We start from the raw sequence: 18619 nt of genomic DNA on the forward strand, positions 1-18619 counted from the left end.
AAATAGTTTGATTAAATCTTTAAAGTATTAATATTATATCAATCATATCCTTCTACCAACTTAATCATTTATTTGGGTCTTAAATAGTAGTATCATATCTTTCAAAGCCTTCCAACAACTTAATCCTCTATTCAGGCATTAAATAGTAGTTTAGACTTGATGTGAAACATATTTAACATATGGGAATCAAATTACAAACTTTTCTACAACTATCAAATAAACTGTTTGGATTTAATGTGTTGATAAAATAAAATTTAAGAGGGCAATTTTTTTAAAATATTAAATTCAAACTATACATACTGTAAGTGGATACATGTTTTCAATTTAATCTATTGTGAGGATGTTTTTAAGTTGGAGACCAATTTAAAATTAGATCATAGTTTAAGGATGGTTACGTGAATTAACCCCTTTTTATTAAAGAAAACTATAGCTTTAAAAATATCTTCTTATACACAGACATCTGACTAATGAAAATATCTAACATAAAAAAGTTAGCCGCTTACCAACCGAAACAGAGAAACCGCCCGGAAAGAAAATATTCAGTCTTTTTAAGTCTTAGAGTTTGACCTGTTGAAGAGAAAGTTTGTAACACGCACAGAGAGAGGTTGAGAATCTTTATATGCTATGAAAGATTTGAAGATCCATGCTTTGAATTCGATTGTTTGAAGGGAATATGGAAACCCCTTCAGCAGAGGAGCTTTTGAAGAAGATCCAAATACTTGAAGCGGGACATGCCGATCTCAAGCAAGAAATTTCTATTTTAAAACAATCCGGTGGCGATTCCAAGGCCAATTCAACTCATCAAAGATCTCACTCTACTTCCCCTCGACGTCCGCGCTTCCCGGGGAACGCGGCGAAGCTTGCTGCTTGGAAGAAAGATTCAGCTTCGTTTCGGCACTCCTCGCCGTTGCGAAGAGAGAGCAGAAACAATGACACTGTCAATGGCGACAGCGGCACCGGAGGAGATTTAGGAGTAGGAGGAAGAGGAGGAGCTATCGAAAGAACCGGGAACGTCGGGCCAGCTGCCGTCAATTTCACTAACAGCCAGTATTTGAATATATTTCAGTCTATGGGGCAATCTGTTCATATATTTGATCTTAGTGGCCGTATAATTTATTGGTAAGCGAAAAGGGTTTCGTTTTTAAGATTATTCAGTTGCAAACACCAAGTTTTTATGATCTAAATTAGTAATTAGTGATGTGGTTTAACATTGTTTATTAACTACTTAGTAGCGTCATAGAGAATGGGGCCTTTCGCTCAAAGGCAAGGAGGTTAGGGAACTTTGAGGTCCAAAGTTCAAATTTCACTGGGTTTGATCTTATATTTATTCTGATGAGTTAGTTTGAGTTGATTTAGTTATTTTTTGCTTTTAACGATTAATTATGGTTGTAATTAGAAGTAAATTGTAACTTAAATAGAAAAAAGTATTAAGTAAGCGTCATCATTTGAGCATAGTTTTTCATTTTTTTTTAAAAAAAAATTATGCTTTTCTTTTTTGCAGGAATAAAACTGCCGAAAAACTTTATGGTTATTCAGCAGCAGAGGCTTTAGAGCAAAATGCCATTCAACTTCTTGTTGATCATAGGGACTTCGCTGTTGCACTTAATATTGTTCATTGTGTTATGACGGGGGATAGCTGGACTGGGCAATTTCCTTTCAAGAATAAAATGGGGGAGAGGTTTTTGGCTGTTGCAACTTATACTCCTTTTTATGATGAGGATGATGACGATGATAGTTCATTGGTTGGAATCATTTGTGTATCCAGTGATACTCAGCCTTTGCAAGAAAGGAGAGCTGCAGTGTTGGCTGGAAAGCAACCTGAAGGAGATTCAACCTTTAGCCGGTCTAAAAATGCTGTCTCAGCTAAACTTGGTCTGGATCCTCAACAACCTATGCAAACAGCAATTGCATCAGAACTAACAAATTTGGTATTAGTTCCTTAATTTTAATGTGTTGGAAGTTGGATTTTAGGATTACTATATATATTTGTAGTTTGGCTTGGATTGATTGTTAAGAGTTATGCAGGCGCTTAAGGTGAGCAACAAAATGAAGTCCAGAATTAAGATGGGAGAGTATTGTGTCGGTCGTGAAGGAGAAAGTGGAGATGGTCATTATTTGGACCATGGTTGCGCCATCGCAGCTCATTCTGATCTTAAAGAAGATGCAGTTTCCAATGGAGCTTGTACACCTAGGGGAAGTATTTACCCATCTGCCTTTGATGTCTTTTCTCCGTTGGATGAAAAGTCCCCCATGAACACCTCTCACGATTCTGGTGATGAGAGTGAAGGAAAACCTGCAATCCAAAAGATTATGACCTTAGTGGGTAAAAAGGGGATATCGTGGCCTTGGAAAGAGACTGATCGAGCAGGACCAGAGGCAAGAACTAATCGTTTTGTATGGCCTGGATTGGCAAATGATCAAGAGAATGATTTATTTGTACAGAAAAGCTCATATTCTGCTGCAAAATCTGAAGGCCACGTTAATGAAAATAATACCCCTGTCAATAATGAGCCATCGGGCTCGTGGTCATCCTCTGTTAATGTTAACAGCACCAGCAGTGTTAGCAGCTTTGGAAGTACTAGCAGTAGTGCAGTTAATAGAGCTGAGATGGATGTCGATTGTTTAGATTACGAAATCTTGTGGGAGGACTTGACAATTGGAGATCAAATTGGGCAAGGTAATTTTTTTCAAGTGAGCACCTAGGAGTCATGAAGGAATTATGAACTTGTTCCTAACTGGAGCCACTACTTTTAAGCGTAGAAGTATTGAACTTTACACTGATTCACCACTGTTTCTCCGTTTTTGATTTGGGTAATATCAAAGCACATGAATGAAACCCCAAATGCCCACTGGATAATCATTTCAATGGATGATAACTTCGTCTTTGACTTAAAGCTTGGTCCATGCTTTGCTTTGTTTCTATGTTCTGTAGTATTTATTTCTGGGTGATGTTTTCCTTAGATATAATAACATTTACTTTGTCTTCCTGCTTTCCTTACAGGTTCTTGTGGAACAGTGTATCATGGTCTGTGGTTTGAATCCGTACGTTCTACTCCGGTGCCTTCACTTTCGGGAAGACGTACAAAACATTATAGATGAATATACATTAAAAATTTTGGGATAAGATATATCATGATTTGCTTTTGCTTTTTTCCATCAAATCATATTTGATACACTCATGTAAATAAGAGTGTGCATAAAATGGAAAGATGGTGACAAGGAGTTCCTCAGCCAGTTTTCCATATGTTATTGTATGATGTAGGCTCATTGAACCTACATATGATGCCCAAGTCTAATATTGACCATGCAATATGAAAAATGCTGAATCCTTTTTGAGGATCTTATGCCATTCTTGTGGTAAATTCCAGTTCATGAAACTGCTCTGTCATTGCAATAAATGAGTCCTTGTACTCTGTAGTTATTTGTTGGTTTTAAATGGCAAATGGTAGGGTGCATGAAAAAAATTTTAATAATCTTATTCGTGTAAATTGCCATGTTCACATTATTTCAGGAGGTTGCAGTCAAGGTATTCTCGAAGCAGGAATATTCAGATGATGTAATAAATGCCTTCAGAGAGGAGGTGTGCTTTACTGTTAAATTTGTTTTCACTGTGTTCACATACTTAGTCATATGTTATTTTCTCTTTGGTGGTAATTGTAGAATCATGTGATACATGCACCATCAGCACTTTCCATTCGCTAACTGACTGAAGTCACTGCATTTATTATTGTTTTGAGTTTCTCTCTTCCTCTTCCAAATGCTGCTGTAACTATTTTGCTTTTGCTTTGAAGGTATCTCTTATGAAAAGACTTCGGCATCCAAATGTTCTGTTGTTCATGGGAGTTGTGGTTTCATCTCAACGTCTCTGCATTGTCACAGAGTTCCTTCCACGGTTCAATCTCAACTTTCTTTTAGAAGTTCTTTCTGTGCTGACACTTTTTTCTTTTTAAAAAAGAACTTCACTTCTATATTTGTTTCTCTATGGGACGTTAGTTTTATATGTTATATATATTTTTGGGTTGATGAATGATTAAATTTTATATTTTATTGCTGCAGTGGGAGTTTGTTTCAGTTACTACAAAGGAATACTACCAAATTAGGTTGGAGACGGCGTGTCAGTATGGCTTTGGATATTGCAAGTATCAAGTAGATTTTATTTTAACCTTCTAAATTTTATGATGGTTTTCCAGTTATGATGGATGTAATGCCATCATATGTTGGTCTGCATTCATTATTATTTTATTCTTGCTTGTATCACTGCAGTAGTCATTCCCTCTTTCAGTTCATCTTACTGATTGAACTTTCACAGGCACGAGGCATGAATTATCTTCACAATTGCAATCCACCTATCATTCATCGTGATTTGAAGTCTTCAAATCTTCTAGTGGATAAGAATTGGACCGTGAAGGTTTTCCATTAGTTCATCCTCTTTATCTGCAAATCTAGTTTTAGCTTATGTCAGGGTGTTGAGAATATTTTTTGTTTACTTGAGGTAAAAGGTAATGTAGTTCTATGTGATCAGGTTGGCGATTTTGGTTTGTCACGTCTCAAGCACAAAACATATCTCACAACAAAGTCGGGGAAAGGAACGGTATTTACTTAACCCTTCATTAGCTTCATCAATAATATTAATCTAACAGAGTCTAAATCATTTGTAAGGATGCATAACTTTATTCTCAGTTGACTTACAAGTACCGTGTCTTTTTTAGCCTCAATGGATGGCGCCTGAAGTTCTTCGCAGTGAACCCTCAGATGAGAAGTATGTTGATCCCATTCCGCACCCTTTGAATTGCACAAGCAAGTGCCCTAGCCCTCAGCCCTATCACGTTTGCCTTTCTTTCACTGCTGACCTTGTATTTCTCGTTCTTTGTGGGCTTAGGTCCGATGTTTATAGCTTTGGCGTCATATTATGGGAGCTAGCTACGGAGAAGATACCTTGGGAGAAACACAACGCAATGCAGGTATAGTTTTCATTAAAAAGATTTTAAAGTCATTTTTATCTGAAGAGTTCAAAATCACCAAACCAACTGCTCTCTTCTGAAGACAAGCTATGTTAGGTTTAAATGGAATATTCCTTATTCACCATTGTATCTCTGCATATATGAACAACAATTTGTTTAGAATATTTGCAGTTGGTTGCAGCGGTAGGGTTCATGAACCAAAGTCTAGAGATTCCAAAGGAACTAGACCCACGGTGGGCTTCTATAATTGAGATTTGCTGGAACAGGTGCTCATCTCCTTATACTGTTTGTATGTTTTCTTTTATTTTTCTTATAAATTCACTGCTAAAAGTTTAGCTGTAGTCTACCAATATGCTAGTTAATTCAAACACAGCATTTGGGAGTGTCATTTAGGAGTCTCAGGCCCGGCATTGTGTTAGTCAAATTCGAAACATGTGCACTAAGTGCATGATTAAAGTTACATCCACAAGTAGTATGGACTAGGACTTCAAATTCGATTTGCAATCATCATGATGGCCTTATACTCAAGTACCATTTAGGTTAGTGGCATCTGTAGCACTTTTAGTCATTAATTAAGAAGGAATTATCTTCAGAAGTAAAGCCAGTTTTCTTTCTACGTCTCGTCTAGTCATTATGTTTTCCAATTATGTTATAACTTACAATTTTGGTGTCTGATATATGGAACCACAATTTTGCAAAAACCAGTGATCCAAAGAGCCGGCCAACGTTCCAGGAACTCCTTAACAAGCTTAGAGATCTTCAAAGACAATATACTCTCCAACTTCAGCAAGCTCGTAACTCGGCCGAAGAAAAGGAAATATGAATCAGATGCTTGTGGCATTGGTTCCATATTCTTTCATTCAAACAAAAGATGTAGAGAAGCATGGGCAGTGAGCCACACGAGAAAGATAAAATGTAGGTATTTAGTTGGCAGTATGTGAGAGAAAGCAGCCCAAATTTGAAGGTGATGGGTTGGTTCCGGCAGGGGATTTGGAGATGGGGATGATGTCTCCTGTGATTTTGAAACATGTCAGGACGACTAAGGAAATTCGTACGTAATGCACAATCTACGTTGGAGTATATAGGCTGAGATAAATATCATGCTTTATTTGCTATTTGTTAAACCACTCTATAATGGGGTCCCTTGTCTGCTATTAGTTACTCTGTTGTTCTCGGAGTCCATTATTATTATTTACAAAAAGCTTGCAGCTTGAAATTTATAACTAAATTTGTCGGATGTCAATATTTTTTTAATGCTTGTTACTCCAGCTTATTGTACCTCATTGTACTAAATTTAGTGAACTATATCGCGATCGGTCCCAAATGTTTCATTTTGGTTACAAGTAGTTTTTAATATTTTATTTCGTCACGGTCCTTGGACCGTAATTCCATTAAGAATAACATACATATTCAACACTTAGTGAATCAAAACATTAGAGATGATAAATAAATTGGTTGGTTGGGATCAGGTTTACTTTGGAGTTGGATTTTCTCAGGCTCGGATCAGTTTGGGTTCGTTTTCTTAGGTTTAGATTTTTTTAGACTTGAGCTCTTATGAATTCGAATTCTCAGGTTCGGATTAAGCTAAGTGTACTTTGATGGATTTAAATAAATTTGAACATTTTAAGTTATAAATATTTTCATTTTGAATCTAATAATTTATTTTATTTTTATATAATGAAAACACAATTCAAATTTGTTATATAAAAATATATATTATATATTTTAAGTAGAGTTTTCTATATAAAATAATTTGTATGTAAAATTTATTATTCTATGATATTATATGATTTAATGAAAATATTTTTATTGTTTAATAATATATTATATTGACAATTGAAGAACTTTTTATCTTTTTTATTAAATTTACAAATCTAATACTCATATTCTAAAATATTTATTACAAAGTTCAAATATATTATACTAAATCCAAACCCAAGCTCAAATAATATATTAGTTATTACACAAACTCTAAATAAACTAATTATAACTTGTATCTCAAGTCCAAAATAAAAAAAAAATTAAACTTAATATCCAAATACATTTTGTAAAAGTTAAAGTCCAATTCAAAATCTAATTTAATAAATATAATATTTTATTAAGATATTAAATTTTAATAATATTTTATGTATTGCTAGTTATAATTATAAACATTTATATTAATATACTAAATTACACATAACTATTGATGTCATATCTTATATTATAACAATAGTCATATATATTAATACTTATAAAATATATTATTTCATTATATAAGATTATATCACATACTATAACAGTAGAGTAGTACATAATATATTAATTATTATTATTATAGATTGTTTTTATTATATTGGTTGAAATATGCTCTAAGTCTTTACACTTTTCATAGATTTGAAAGTTAGTCCCACTATTTTATTATATAATATTATATCATATTATATTATATATAATATGGGGAGGGATTGGAACGACAAAAATGTGCAAGTGTACACAATCGCAACAAGTAAAACAGTGACAAGTAAATGTCGAGTTATCGTACCCACAGGGATTGTGAAAAGATCCATTTATGAATGCTATTTAAAACACTTTGGTGAAGAAAAATATTTTGTTTGAAGAGGGTGATTAAAAACTCAGACTTTAAACTAAGTAAACTAAATAAATAAATCTCAAATGCACGATTTCAAATACAATTTTAATCAAGATGACATAATTGTGTAGATTAATTACATTTCATCACTTAGAATTATTAAACTCATGTTTATATTGTTACGAATAAATTCACGGCAACTCAGTAATTTGCTAACTTATGAACATACTCACCTACCAAAATCCATTCATCTCTTGGACATATCTCTATGTCAATTCAATCGATTAAACAAATCTTAATAGGCAAATATGTTATAGCACATACATACTTATTAAATTGAAATAATCTCTTAAACATATCCCTATGTCAATTCAAACAATTGACTTGATTTAATAAGCACATAAAAGACTATGTGAGGTAACAAAGTATTCTTACCTTGAAACGGTTTAATCACAATAATCTTGCAAGTTATGCAAGGCAATTGTATCGTCAGATACCGTTGCTAATTTAACCCTCAGCTACCTTAGATGGTTAAACATGCTCTGATTAAGTACTGTATCTATTAATTACAATTCCAGTCCGTTTAAATAATTAATTCACTAGTTACCTAACAATTGTAATGCAAGAATAACTTAGTGATGATTTTACTTAATCAAGCATCTTACCGAGGCCTATAACAACATAAACACAATTCTAACAAATTAAGAAGATGGAATGCAGTCAACCTAACACGAATTAAATTCAAGCTAAATTGATTAAATTAACCATTTCGACAACATAAATATTCATAGATATTTTCAGCATAACAACAAAAAAAATTAAAGAGATAGGGAATAAGAATCAAATCCGGTGTTTTTCCGTGCTTGATTACCTTGCTCTGTTCTTCGTTCTCTGTTGTCCTCATTGATCAAAGCTGCTACGAACACTTCAATGTTGCTCCAAAATGGCTGATGAACACCGCTTTTCCAAGGGTGGAAATTGGCAAGAGAGCAAGAGAATTTAAAATGGCAAAGAAGAGAGAAAATAGAGAGAAAAGAGAAAAGATGTGAATGAATTGAGATGTGTTTCAAATGATCAGCTTAAGGGGGGTTTTTATAGTTGAAGAGGGCTGCTAAAAATAGCTAAAATTAGTAGCCAAAGAGCCCTCCCTTGGCCTGTAACACACATTAACCCTAAACTGGCATCGGAATAGGGTTACAGCATTACCGGACATATCAGACAATTTACAAATAATTCTTAAATAAATAACAAACATATTATAATATAATCATAAGTTCATATATATATTTTTGTTAATTGACTTCATTTTTTTATAAAAAAATTCAATATAACCTTTTATAAATATTTAACCTTCCTACAAATTTCAAATAGCAACCAAACCAATTCTAGTATTTCAACCAATGCATTTATATACTCAAATATACTTAAATCATACTTGATAGATTGACTTAACAACTTAGTTAATGAAACCCTATTATCATTTCTGATTAGCTTACAAAACTATTCAAACCATTTCAATTCAATACCAATGCCATAAACAATTTTTACCATTTCACTAATTTAATTACCAAAACACCAAATACCTTTCTTTACAACAAAATTTATATAACATATCAAAATAACCATTATAATCCCTATGTACATGCCAATTTCACTTAAAGGAAGAAAACATCACCAAAATCATGATGTTGGAGTCAGGATCGTTCGGATGCTGGACCGGGACATTGGACTCCTATCAACCTGCGCACAGAAACAACCGTGTGCTGAGTATTCCTTACTCAGTGGTATTACCATAATTCAAATTATAATAGCAATAAAGAATTATAACTACCATGCATGTAACTATCCAATTTCTCAAATATCAATTCATTCTTAAACTTTCACTAATTAACAATAACAATACAATTTTTAGCTATTCTTCAATTTCCATCACATATCACATGTACAATTTCAATCACTACATGAACATTAAGTTCATGCCTTTCATTTTCAAACTCAATTTCAATACATAATTTAACTTTCTCATTTCTTTCAATATTTTCAATAATATAATCAATCAATTTATTTTAAATTTCTCATGTTAGTTGTTCACCCTATTAACAAACCCAGACTTTGACGGATACACGGATTCCAACCCAAACACACCAGTATGGCACGTTGTGCCTGATCAGTATAAGACACATAAGTGCCTGAAATGACACACGAGGTGCCTGATACGACACACGAGGTGCCTCAAATACGACACACAAGGTGCCTGATCGGCAAAGCCGATAAATCCCGTATTCTTCCAAATCATATGACATGCCAATTATATCCGACTCAGCCCGACTAGTTAATAGGGTATTCCATATTACTTTTCAATTTCAATTTCGTTCTCAATTTAATTACAAACCAATTGAATATGCTTTTCCATTTCAATCCACATACAATTCAATTTCAATACATATTCATCATTCAACTCAATTTTCATTCAATTCAACAATAAGAGTTACCTTATAATTTAGTTACCATATACATAGATTAATTTAACATTTAATGAATAAATAAACAATTTGAATTATAGTAATACAAACCCAATTTCATGATTACTCATCAACAACCTTCTCCTTCCCTTTTGTGCCAATACCTCGAATTCTTTATTAGCTATGAAAATTAAATAATTATACTATTAATTACAACACTAATTTTACAATAATAATTGAATTTCTATTCAATTTATACCCTAATTCTAATTTAATCCTAATTAACTCATTTACTTTTCTAACTTAATTCATACTTTATTTCTATTCAATTTCCTTCCATATTCTACTTATTTATCTAATGTTCATAATAAAACTCTGATTTAAAATTTCTTTCAATTTAATCCCTACAACACGAAACTTATAGCCTAATTTACAATTTAATTCTTTAATCAATTCTAACTTAAAATTCATTCAATTAAATCCCTAATTCATTATTTTCTTCAACATGAACTATGTTCAAAAACCTAAAAACTTCCAAAACCTCAACTTAATTTCAACAAAACTTTGTTCTAAAGCTTCTAGAACATCAAAATTAAAAGAAAATGACTTAATTAACTTACCAATTAAAGCTTAAAGCTTCCAAACCTCAATTTTTCCTTTTTCTTTCTTTTCTTCTTTCTTTCCTTCCCCTGTTCGAATGCTCTCTGTTTCTTTGTTTCTTTTGTTTTATGTTTTTGTTTCTTTTATTTCATTTACTTTATATTATTTTAACGTTTAACTAATATGGATTTTTATTAATATAATAATATAATATATAATATATAAATATCTTTACTTAAAATTTAAGAAAATATATCATTGTAATACAAGTGTTTAAATACATATTTTACACATTTACTATTCCATCATCATACATTTGTCATATTTTATTTATTCATCCTATAAAATCTCATAATATAATTAATATAAATTATAATTTAATAAATTAATAATAATAATACACTATTATAAATATCTATTTAATAATAAGTATAAATACTACAATTGTACACATATATTTTTATACATTTGTACAATATCATCACCATCCATTTGGTAAATTTTAATTTACTTATCATACAAAAATCTTATAATATAGTTATTTAATTAATAAATAAATATCTTTTAACTTAATAATTATAATAAATAATAAATATCTTTTACTTAAATAAAAAGTAATTAAGTATTTAATTTACAATTATACAAATATGATTATTACACATGTATATTGTATTACCATACAATTGTCTTCATTTTATTTATTTCCTATAATATAATATATTAACTTTAATTAATATAATTTATAATGTTTTAATTAAATAATATTTTTATAGTATAAATCAAGAAAAATCTAAGATTTTACCATGTATTGCCGCTTCATCTTCAGTCATTGGCTTATTTACCTAATTTGTCCATCTTATTTTCTTTTACTTTATAATTAAACTTTTACACCTTATTCTATTTAGTCCTTTTTTCTAATTATTCTTAATTAGACTAAATTCATCTAATTAAATCCTAATTAAGCACTCAACTAAACTCATAATTACTTCTAATAATTATTTATAACTCGGTTTACTAAGACGGGGGCCCGATATTGCACTTTTTCGATGCCCGTGAATTTTGGGTCATTACATGGCCGGCCACACATGTGGCAAGTTTGATGATTTCAAACTTGCTAAATTAAGCTTGGGGCAAATCTAGAAGGCCACCAATTGTGGAGGGGTTTGAATGCAACTTGAACAAGTCTTCGAGGGCCTCTTTGCAAGCTTAAATAATCAGCTAATAAGCTGATTTGGGTCAGCTCTTGGGACGGTTTTGGACTGTCCATTTCTTGGGCGGTTCGGTTCACTCGGTTCGGTTCAACTGGAACATTTTTTCATAATTAATTAATAATAATTTATTAACCCAAATTAAATTGGATATAAATTAAAATTAATTATATTATGAATTAATGCATATAATTTTGGACCGTCTTAAGCTAAAATTTAGTTCACCTCGGTACTTCAAATTGCTTCTCGGTTTTGTGCTTCTAGCAGTGTCTGTCGAGCCATTTTTCACCCTTTGTACAAATTTGTCGAATATAACCAAAATTCATCAAAAATAATTATAAAATTAACTAAAATTTAACATGTTCATATTTTAAGTGCACTTTAATTTTTTTATAAAAATTAATTATTTTTCGACAAGAATTTTATTGAAACTGTATGATTTTAAGTTAAAAAGGGTATGTAAAAATGCGTAAATTTCCGTGTTTCCACGCCCACAAACTTAATTCATTGCTCGTCCCGAGTAATGCACAAATTTAAAGAGAAATTCTCAGAAACACCTTTGAAAAACTCCTTCAGAACAACATTCTTCCCAACAATCATGAATTTGGTATACTTATGCTAAAAAAACAAGAAATGTGTTATTTATGCTACTTATGTGTACATATCATTCAAATTAATCTCAGTCATTCTTATGATAGCAAAAATTAGACTAAATACTTCCTAATAAAGTCATGTTAAACCTTACCAATTTAATTTTATTCCTTTATTCAAGATTAAGCTGCAATCATTAAGTTTAACTTATGCCTTCATATGTTGAACGTAGCAATTTCTCTCCACTAATGTAGGTAGCATTTGAAACTTGAATCAATAGGTCATTAACAAGGTTGTAACGTGGCTGGGCTTAGGGGTAGGTAGAAGATAGATAATTTTAGGCTAAAAACCCTAAACTCAGCTTGCATCAGACTTTCAAAATAATTACCTTCAATACATCAACTTTCTTTGCTTTCACATGCTCTTTTGTATATCTTATTTTAAGAACTCATGCTTTTTTTTTTCACACGAGCATTTTACTGAATGTACTACAATTTTAGAGCATTTGAAACTTCTTTTCAACTCCCCCAAACTTAATTTCAAAGAATACTTTGAATAGTACTGAATCTAATGTTTGAGACAATTTTTAAGATAGTTAAGAGAGAAGTGATGGCTAAATTTGCGAGGGTTCAAATAAAATTAGGCCATATAGCCTCAAAGTTAGGTTTCAAAGGATAAAAATTTCATTATGGTTGGCTTGAAAAGCTCAAACGGTCTTAACAACTGTTGCCTAAATCATTTTCAACATTCAATGCTTCCTAGGATTTCACCTCAAAAAACTACTAAGTCAATTCTAAAGACTTTAACTTTCATGCACGCCTAACTTTCCTAAGGAACTAAAAATATTATGGTACGATTTGCATGCTCTATTAAAAATACATTTATGTCATTATTAAGCTAACATAATAATTATTAAAATATTCTAACTTTATTTATACTGAAGTTTAGCATACTTAACAAAATTTCAAATTTATTGAACAAAATATATCCTAATCATAATTAAAAGAAAATTTTATTCTGAGTGGAAATAATTTCAATTTTTCGGTCCCCTCTACTTAAGATGAACAATGTCCTCATTGTTTAAAAGTGAATAGATACTATACACCAGGTAGGATTCTAGAAAATAGGAGGTGAGTCAAATTGTCTGCTTAAGTACTAAGCTCTTTCTAGATCTAATCCTAGACATGTATATACCTATTGCCACACTTTATGCTTTGCAACTTGTTCATTTTTATTCATGATTTCCATCTCTTGCTTTATTATGCGAAAATAAAAATTCCTAATTAAACTTAATCTTAAAATGACCTAAGAACAGGAATAAAATAATGTCAAGATCCCCCATTTATTTATATGCAGATCCTTCCGAATTCGACTCATCTTTTGCTCCATCATCTTTGTTTTTGCATGAATCGCTTCGCTTCCTTTTCGATAGTGGACTCTATGGTTCAAATATGAAATCTGGAAACTCAGGCACAAAAATAAACAGGTCATTGTATATTTTTGTAAAAGCACTTATCATGGAGTCATCCCTTATTTTTGAATATCTCTAATGAGCTTGTTGTTGCCATTGCATGTGTTGCATCATAGCCATTATACCAAACTATTCACTTTGTGGAATGGTGCTAGATAAAGGGACTCTCAGCGTCAAAATTAGGAAATTTGTTAAGGGTGGTTTCAATTTTGGGCAGGTGGGTGAGTAGCTGAGGGTAAAGTTTAGAGTTGAAAAGGGTGGTGATTTTAAGGATAATTTAGATGCGGTAGTTGGTGACTTCGAATGAAAGTGTTTGGGGTGGTGATTCAGGGAGTTAAGGGCTACAACATTAAAGGGTTAAGTGAGATGCACTATTGGGCTATTTGGAAGTGGTGGTGCAGCAATGTAAGGACTGTAGGTTTGTGTGGAAAAGGGTTGAATATTTCCCTTCTTAGTAGTGTCTTAACCCCAATAGCAGCTCCTTTTTGGATCCTAGGCTCCTATACTGAAAATAAACTAAAAAAAACTCAAAGAAATTAGTGCTTGGGTTAAAAGTTGACCCTTTATTTAACAAAACAAATACTTAAATTCTTTGGGCTACTTAGAAATTTTTTTTTGAAAAATTACATTAAATTAAACTCCCAGGAAAGACTAGAGGGGTCACGGATGGTCCCGCTTAAGTCCTAATCTCCTAGACAGAGTTTTAATTAATGTAATGAACTAAATTTTTTTCTATCTAAGTCTACGATTTTATTCAGATGAGAAAAAAAACTAAAAATATAAAATAATGATAGAGAAAGTGAAGAGAACTCTCTCCATTTTATTTAGGATCGTCATTGACCATGGTGGTGTCAAATGGCCATTAGTCATACCAACCATAATCATCTAGAAAGTAATCATATTCTTTCCCATCAAATATGCCCAACATCTTATTAGGGAAAGAAAACCCGTAATGACCATTCCTAGTAGCCTTGTTTAACTTCCTGTAAGTCCTACAAATCCTTCAACATGTGACTCGAATATGTGAAATAATCCATCCAGTACCCTTCTTGTGCCTTTCCAAAATCACAAGCACCTCTTCTTCTTGATATTTGGTGAACTCAACTGAAATAATGACAGGCAAATTCGAGACAGACCCAAATAATCATATTTCAAATGAGAAGACAAAATATTCAGTTCCAATTTAACTTGCTCTTCAATCAATGACTTTGGTTACATATACTCCTGAGATGATAACTCTAATGAATCGAGTGGAACTTCTTAAGTGAATTTCTTCGAATTAGCTTCTAACTAAGCCAAACATTCCTTGTTTTCATCATCACTTGGTGAATCCTCCAATAGAATATGTTCTAATGGATCATCTAAAGAATTGAGCTCTAATTTTGTAGAAGCCAGCGATTCCATCTTCAAAATAGCAGAGCAGTCTTCAACTATATCTTGGGATTTAGCAGCATCAAAGTCATTAAAAGTCACCTCATCATCAAACTCTTCTGTGGAAATTTTTCTATATCCGACAAGGGTGTTAGGTAATCAGAACTAATTGGTTTAGAGTTTACCTCATCAAGGATCACAGCATCTGACTTTTTTGGAGCAGAAGTTTTAACACTCAGTTGAACTTTCTCTTTGCCTTGAGCTACAATAGGCTTATCTTCAACCTCGATAGCTTTGGGTTCCCATGTCTTCCCACTTTGTAAAGTGACAGTTTTCCAATGCTCTTTTCCCGTGCTTCTCAGATTTTCTATATCACTCAGCCAAATACCTTGGGGTCTGCTTTTGAGCTCATTGGCTAGTTGTCCCACTTGGTTTCCTAAATTCTTCAATGTTGTTTCTTGGCTTTGGATTAGTTCATCATTCTTCGCTATGTACGCCTTCAGAAAATTCTCAAGATTACTTGAAGATTCAGTTAGTGTGGGTTGTTGCACTTGTTGAGAATATTTTGGCAGTTAATTTGGTTGAAATGGCATAGAAGAGCCGATATGGTCATCCCATTGATTACTCTATGGAGAAATTGGATGATTTTGCCATGAAAAGTTGTTATAATTGGAACGTTCTAATTTTGATTTCCCATGTAATATTTTGACTCTTTATTTGATGGAAAATTTTCAAAGGAATGGCCATCTCCATAGTATTCACAAGAAATATCCTCGAACTGGTTCAATTGCTGACCTGTCAGGTTACCATTAAAACCATTAACAGTTATGTTCTTAAGCATAGAAGACATAGAGGATACCTGAGCTGCCAAAGAAGCAAGTGTGTCCGCTTTATGTACTCTAGCTACTCGTCTTTCTGATGCTGCTTAGTTGGTTGGCCACTATAGTTATTGCTGGCAATTCTTTCTATAATCTTGTAAGCATCGTTATAAGACTTAAAAAGAAGGGCTCCATTTGCTGAAGCATCCACCATCATTCTAGTATGAATATTGAGACCAATATAGAAAGTCTCCATTTGAACGCAACAAAGAAAGCCGTGATGAGGGTACTGTCGTAATAACTCCTTGAATCACTTCCATGCCTCATATAAAGATTATTTATCAGGTTGTTAAAATGAAGTGAATTCATTTCGGATCTTGGCGGTTAAAGATAGAGGAAAATATTTCATTAAGAACCGTTCAACTAACTCTTGCCATGTAGTTATGGAACTAGACGGTAGGGAGTTCAACCACGCTCCCACTTTATCTCTTAAGGAGTATGGAAATAATCTCAGTCTTAAGGTGACCTCAGTCACCCCGACTAGTTTAAATGAGTCACTCACTTCCATGAATAGTCGAAGATGAAGATGTGGATCTTCAGTAGGAATCCCACTAAATTGACCCATATTTTGCAACATTTGGAACATGACCGGCTTCAGTTCGAACTGTTGCGCCTTGATTTTGGGTCTCCTAATACTCGAATTGAGCTCGTTGAGTAGAGGAATGGCATATTATTGAATGGCACAGTTTCTATCATTGGCAACAATGATCGGATTGTGAGTGAATGTTCCTCCTGGATTTTGGTTTGGATTTTTGACATTCATATATTCGGTCCTTCTTTGGTTCGCTTGTCTTCTTCTTTGTCAGAAAGTCCTTTCAATTTTAAGGTTTACGAAAAGTAAGTCAATAATTTGATTAATACTCATAAACACCTGAAACAAACAAAAAAGTAGAATTAAAATTTAACAAAAATATAAAAAATGCAAAATTAACAATTTCACAAATAATGTTTTTTAAAACAGTCCTCGACAACAGCGCCAAAAACTTGGAACAACAGAAATTTACAAGTGTACACAATCGCAACAAGTAAAAAAGTGACAAGTAAATGTCGAGTTATCATATCCACAGGGACTTTGAAAAGATCTATTTATGAATGCTATTTAAAACACTTTGGTGAAGAAAAATATTTTGTTTGAAGAGGGTGATTAAAAACTCAGACTTTAAACTAAGTAAACTAAATAAATAAATTTCAAATGTACGATTTCAAAATACAATTTTAATCAAGATAACATAATTGTGTACATTAATTACATTTCATCACTTAGAATTATTAAACTCATGTTTATATTGTTACGAATAAATTCACGGCAACTCGGTAATTTGCTAACGTATGAACATACTCACCTACCAAAATCCATTCATCTCTTGGACATATCTCCATGTCAATTTAATCGATTAAAAAAATCTTAATAGGCAAATATGTTATAGCACATACATACTTATTAAATTGAAATAATCTCTTAAACATATCCCTACGTCAATTCAAACAATTAACTTGATTTAATAAACACATAAAAGAATATATGAGGTAACAAAGTATCCTTACCTTGAAATAGTTTAATCACAATAATCTTGCAAGTTATGCAAGGAAATTGTCTCGTCAGATACCGTTTCTAATTTAACCCTCAGCTACCTTAGATGATTAAACATGCACTGATTAAGTACTGTGTCTATTAATTACAATTTCAATCCGTTTATATAATTAATTCATTAGTTACCTAACAATTGTAATGCAAGAATAACTTAGTCATGATTTTACTTAATCAAGCATCTTACCGAGGCCTATAACAACATAAACACAATTTCAACAATTTAAGAAGACGGAATGCAATCAACCTAACACGAATTAAATTCAAGCTAAATTGATTAAATTAACCATTTTAACAACATAAATATTCATAGATATTTTCATCAGGATAACAACAAAAATTAAAGATATAGGGAACAAGAATCAAATTCGGCGTCTTTCCGTGCTTGACTAGCTTGCTCCATTCTTTGTTCTCTGTTGTCCGTGTTGATCGAAGCTGCTACGAGCACTTCAATGTTGCTCCAAAATGGATGATTAACACCCCTTTTCCAAGGTAGGAAATCGACAAGAGAATAAGAGAATTTAAAATGGAAAACAAGAGAGAAAATGTAGAGAAGAGAGAAAAGATGTGAATGAATTGAGGTGTGTTTCAAATGATCTGCTTAAGGGGGTTTTTATAGCTGAAAAGGGCTATTAAAAATATCTAAAATTAGCAGCCAAAGAGCCCTTCCTTGGCCGGCCACACATGTGGCAAGTTTGATGATTTCAAACTTGCTAAATTAAACTTGGGGCAAATCTAGAAAGCCACCAATTGTGGAGGGGTGATGATCGTTTTATGGAACACTAAACTAGACTATGATCACGACTAAGGCAAGTGCACCTATCGAATGGTAGTATAGTTATGGTGAGTCTAGAATATCGTATCCACAAGGAATAAAAACTTTTTTTCTATTATTTAACCTAAAATATAAGAGATTT

At 32.4% G+C, this 18619-nt stretch overlaps 1 protein-coding gene and 1 non-coding gene across 5 annotated transcripts; both read left to right on the top strand.

The window, feature by feature from the left end:
• Positions 1-454: 454 nt before the first annotated feature.
• On the top strand, positions 455-6304 carry LOC108489739 (uncharacterized). Of its 4 annotated transcripts, none has more exons than XR_008271875.1 (13): positions 455-1119; positions 1502-1928; positions 2026-2677; positions 3002-3042; positions 3512-3580; positions 3792-3892; positions 4057-4135; positions 4310-4408; positions 4523-4591; positions 4710-4759; positions 4880-4961; positions 5122-5227; positions 5667-5719. XR_008271875.1 is itself a non-coding variant. In XM_017794458.2 (13 exons), the coding sequence occupies exons 1-13, from the start codon at positions 674-676 to the stop codon at positions 5782-5784; spliced, it is 2328 nt and encodes a 775-aa protein (XP_017649947.1). In that variant the 5' UTR covers positions 455-673; the 3' UTR covers positions 5785-6304. The 4 variants fall into 4 exon arrangements, 2 of the variants coding, with proteins under 2 accessions (XP_017649947.1, XP_052875760.1); XM_017794458.2 differs by having other exon boundaries at positions 5133-5227; positions 5667-6304; XM_053019800.1 differs by lacking the exon at positions 5667-5719 and having other exon boundaries at positions 4710-4797; positions 5133-5227.
• A 10022-nt stretch (positions 6305-16326) lies between these two features.
• Positions 16327-16433, top strand: LOC128282811 (small nucleolar RNA R71). The gene has a single exon (XR_008273165.1). It is a non-coding gene; the product is annotated as a small nucleolar RNA R71 (small nucleolar RNA).
• Positions 16434-18619: the final 2186 nt, after the last annotated feature.

This window comes from Gossypium arboreum, chromosome 10, assembly GCF_025698485.1.
Source record: "Gossypium arboreum isolate Shixiya-1 chromosome 10, ASM2569848v2, whole genome shotgun sequence".
Taxonomy (NCBI): Eukaryota; Viridiplantae; Streptophyta; class Magnoliopsida; order Malvales; family Malvaceae; genus Gossypium; species Gossypium arboreum.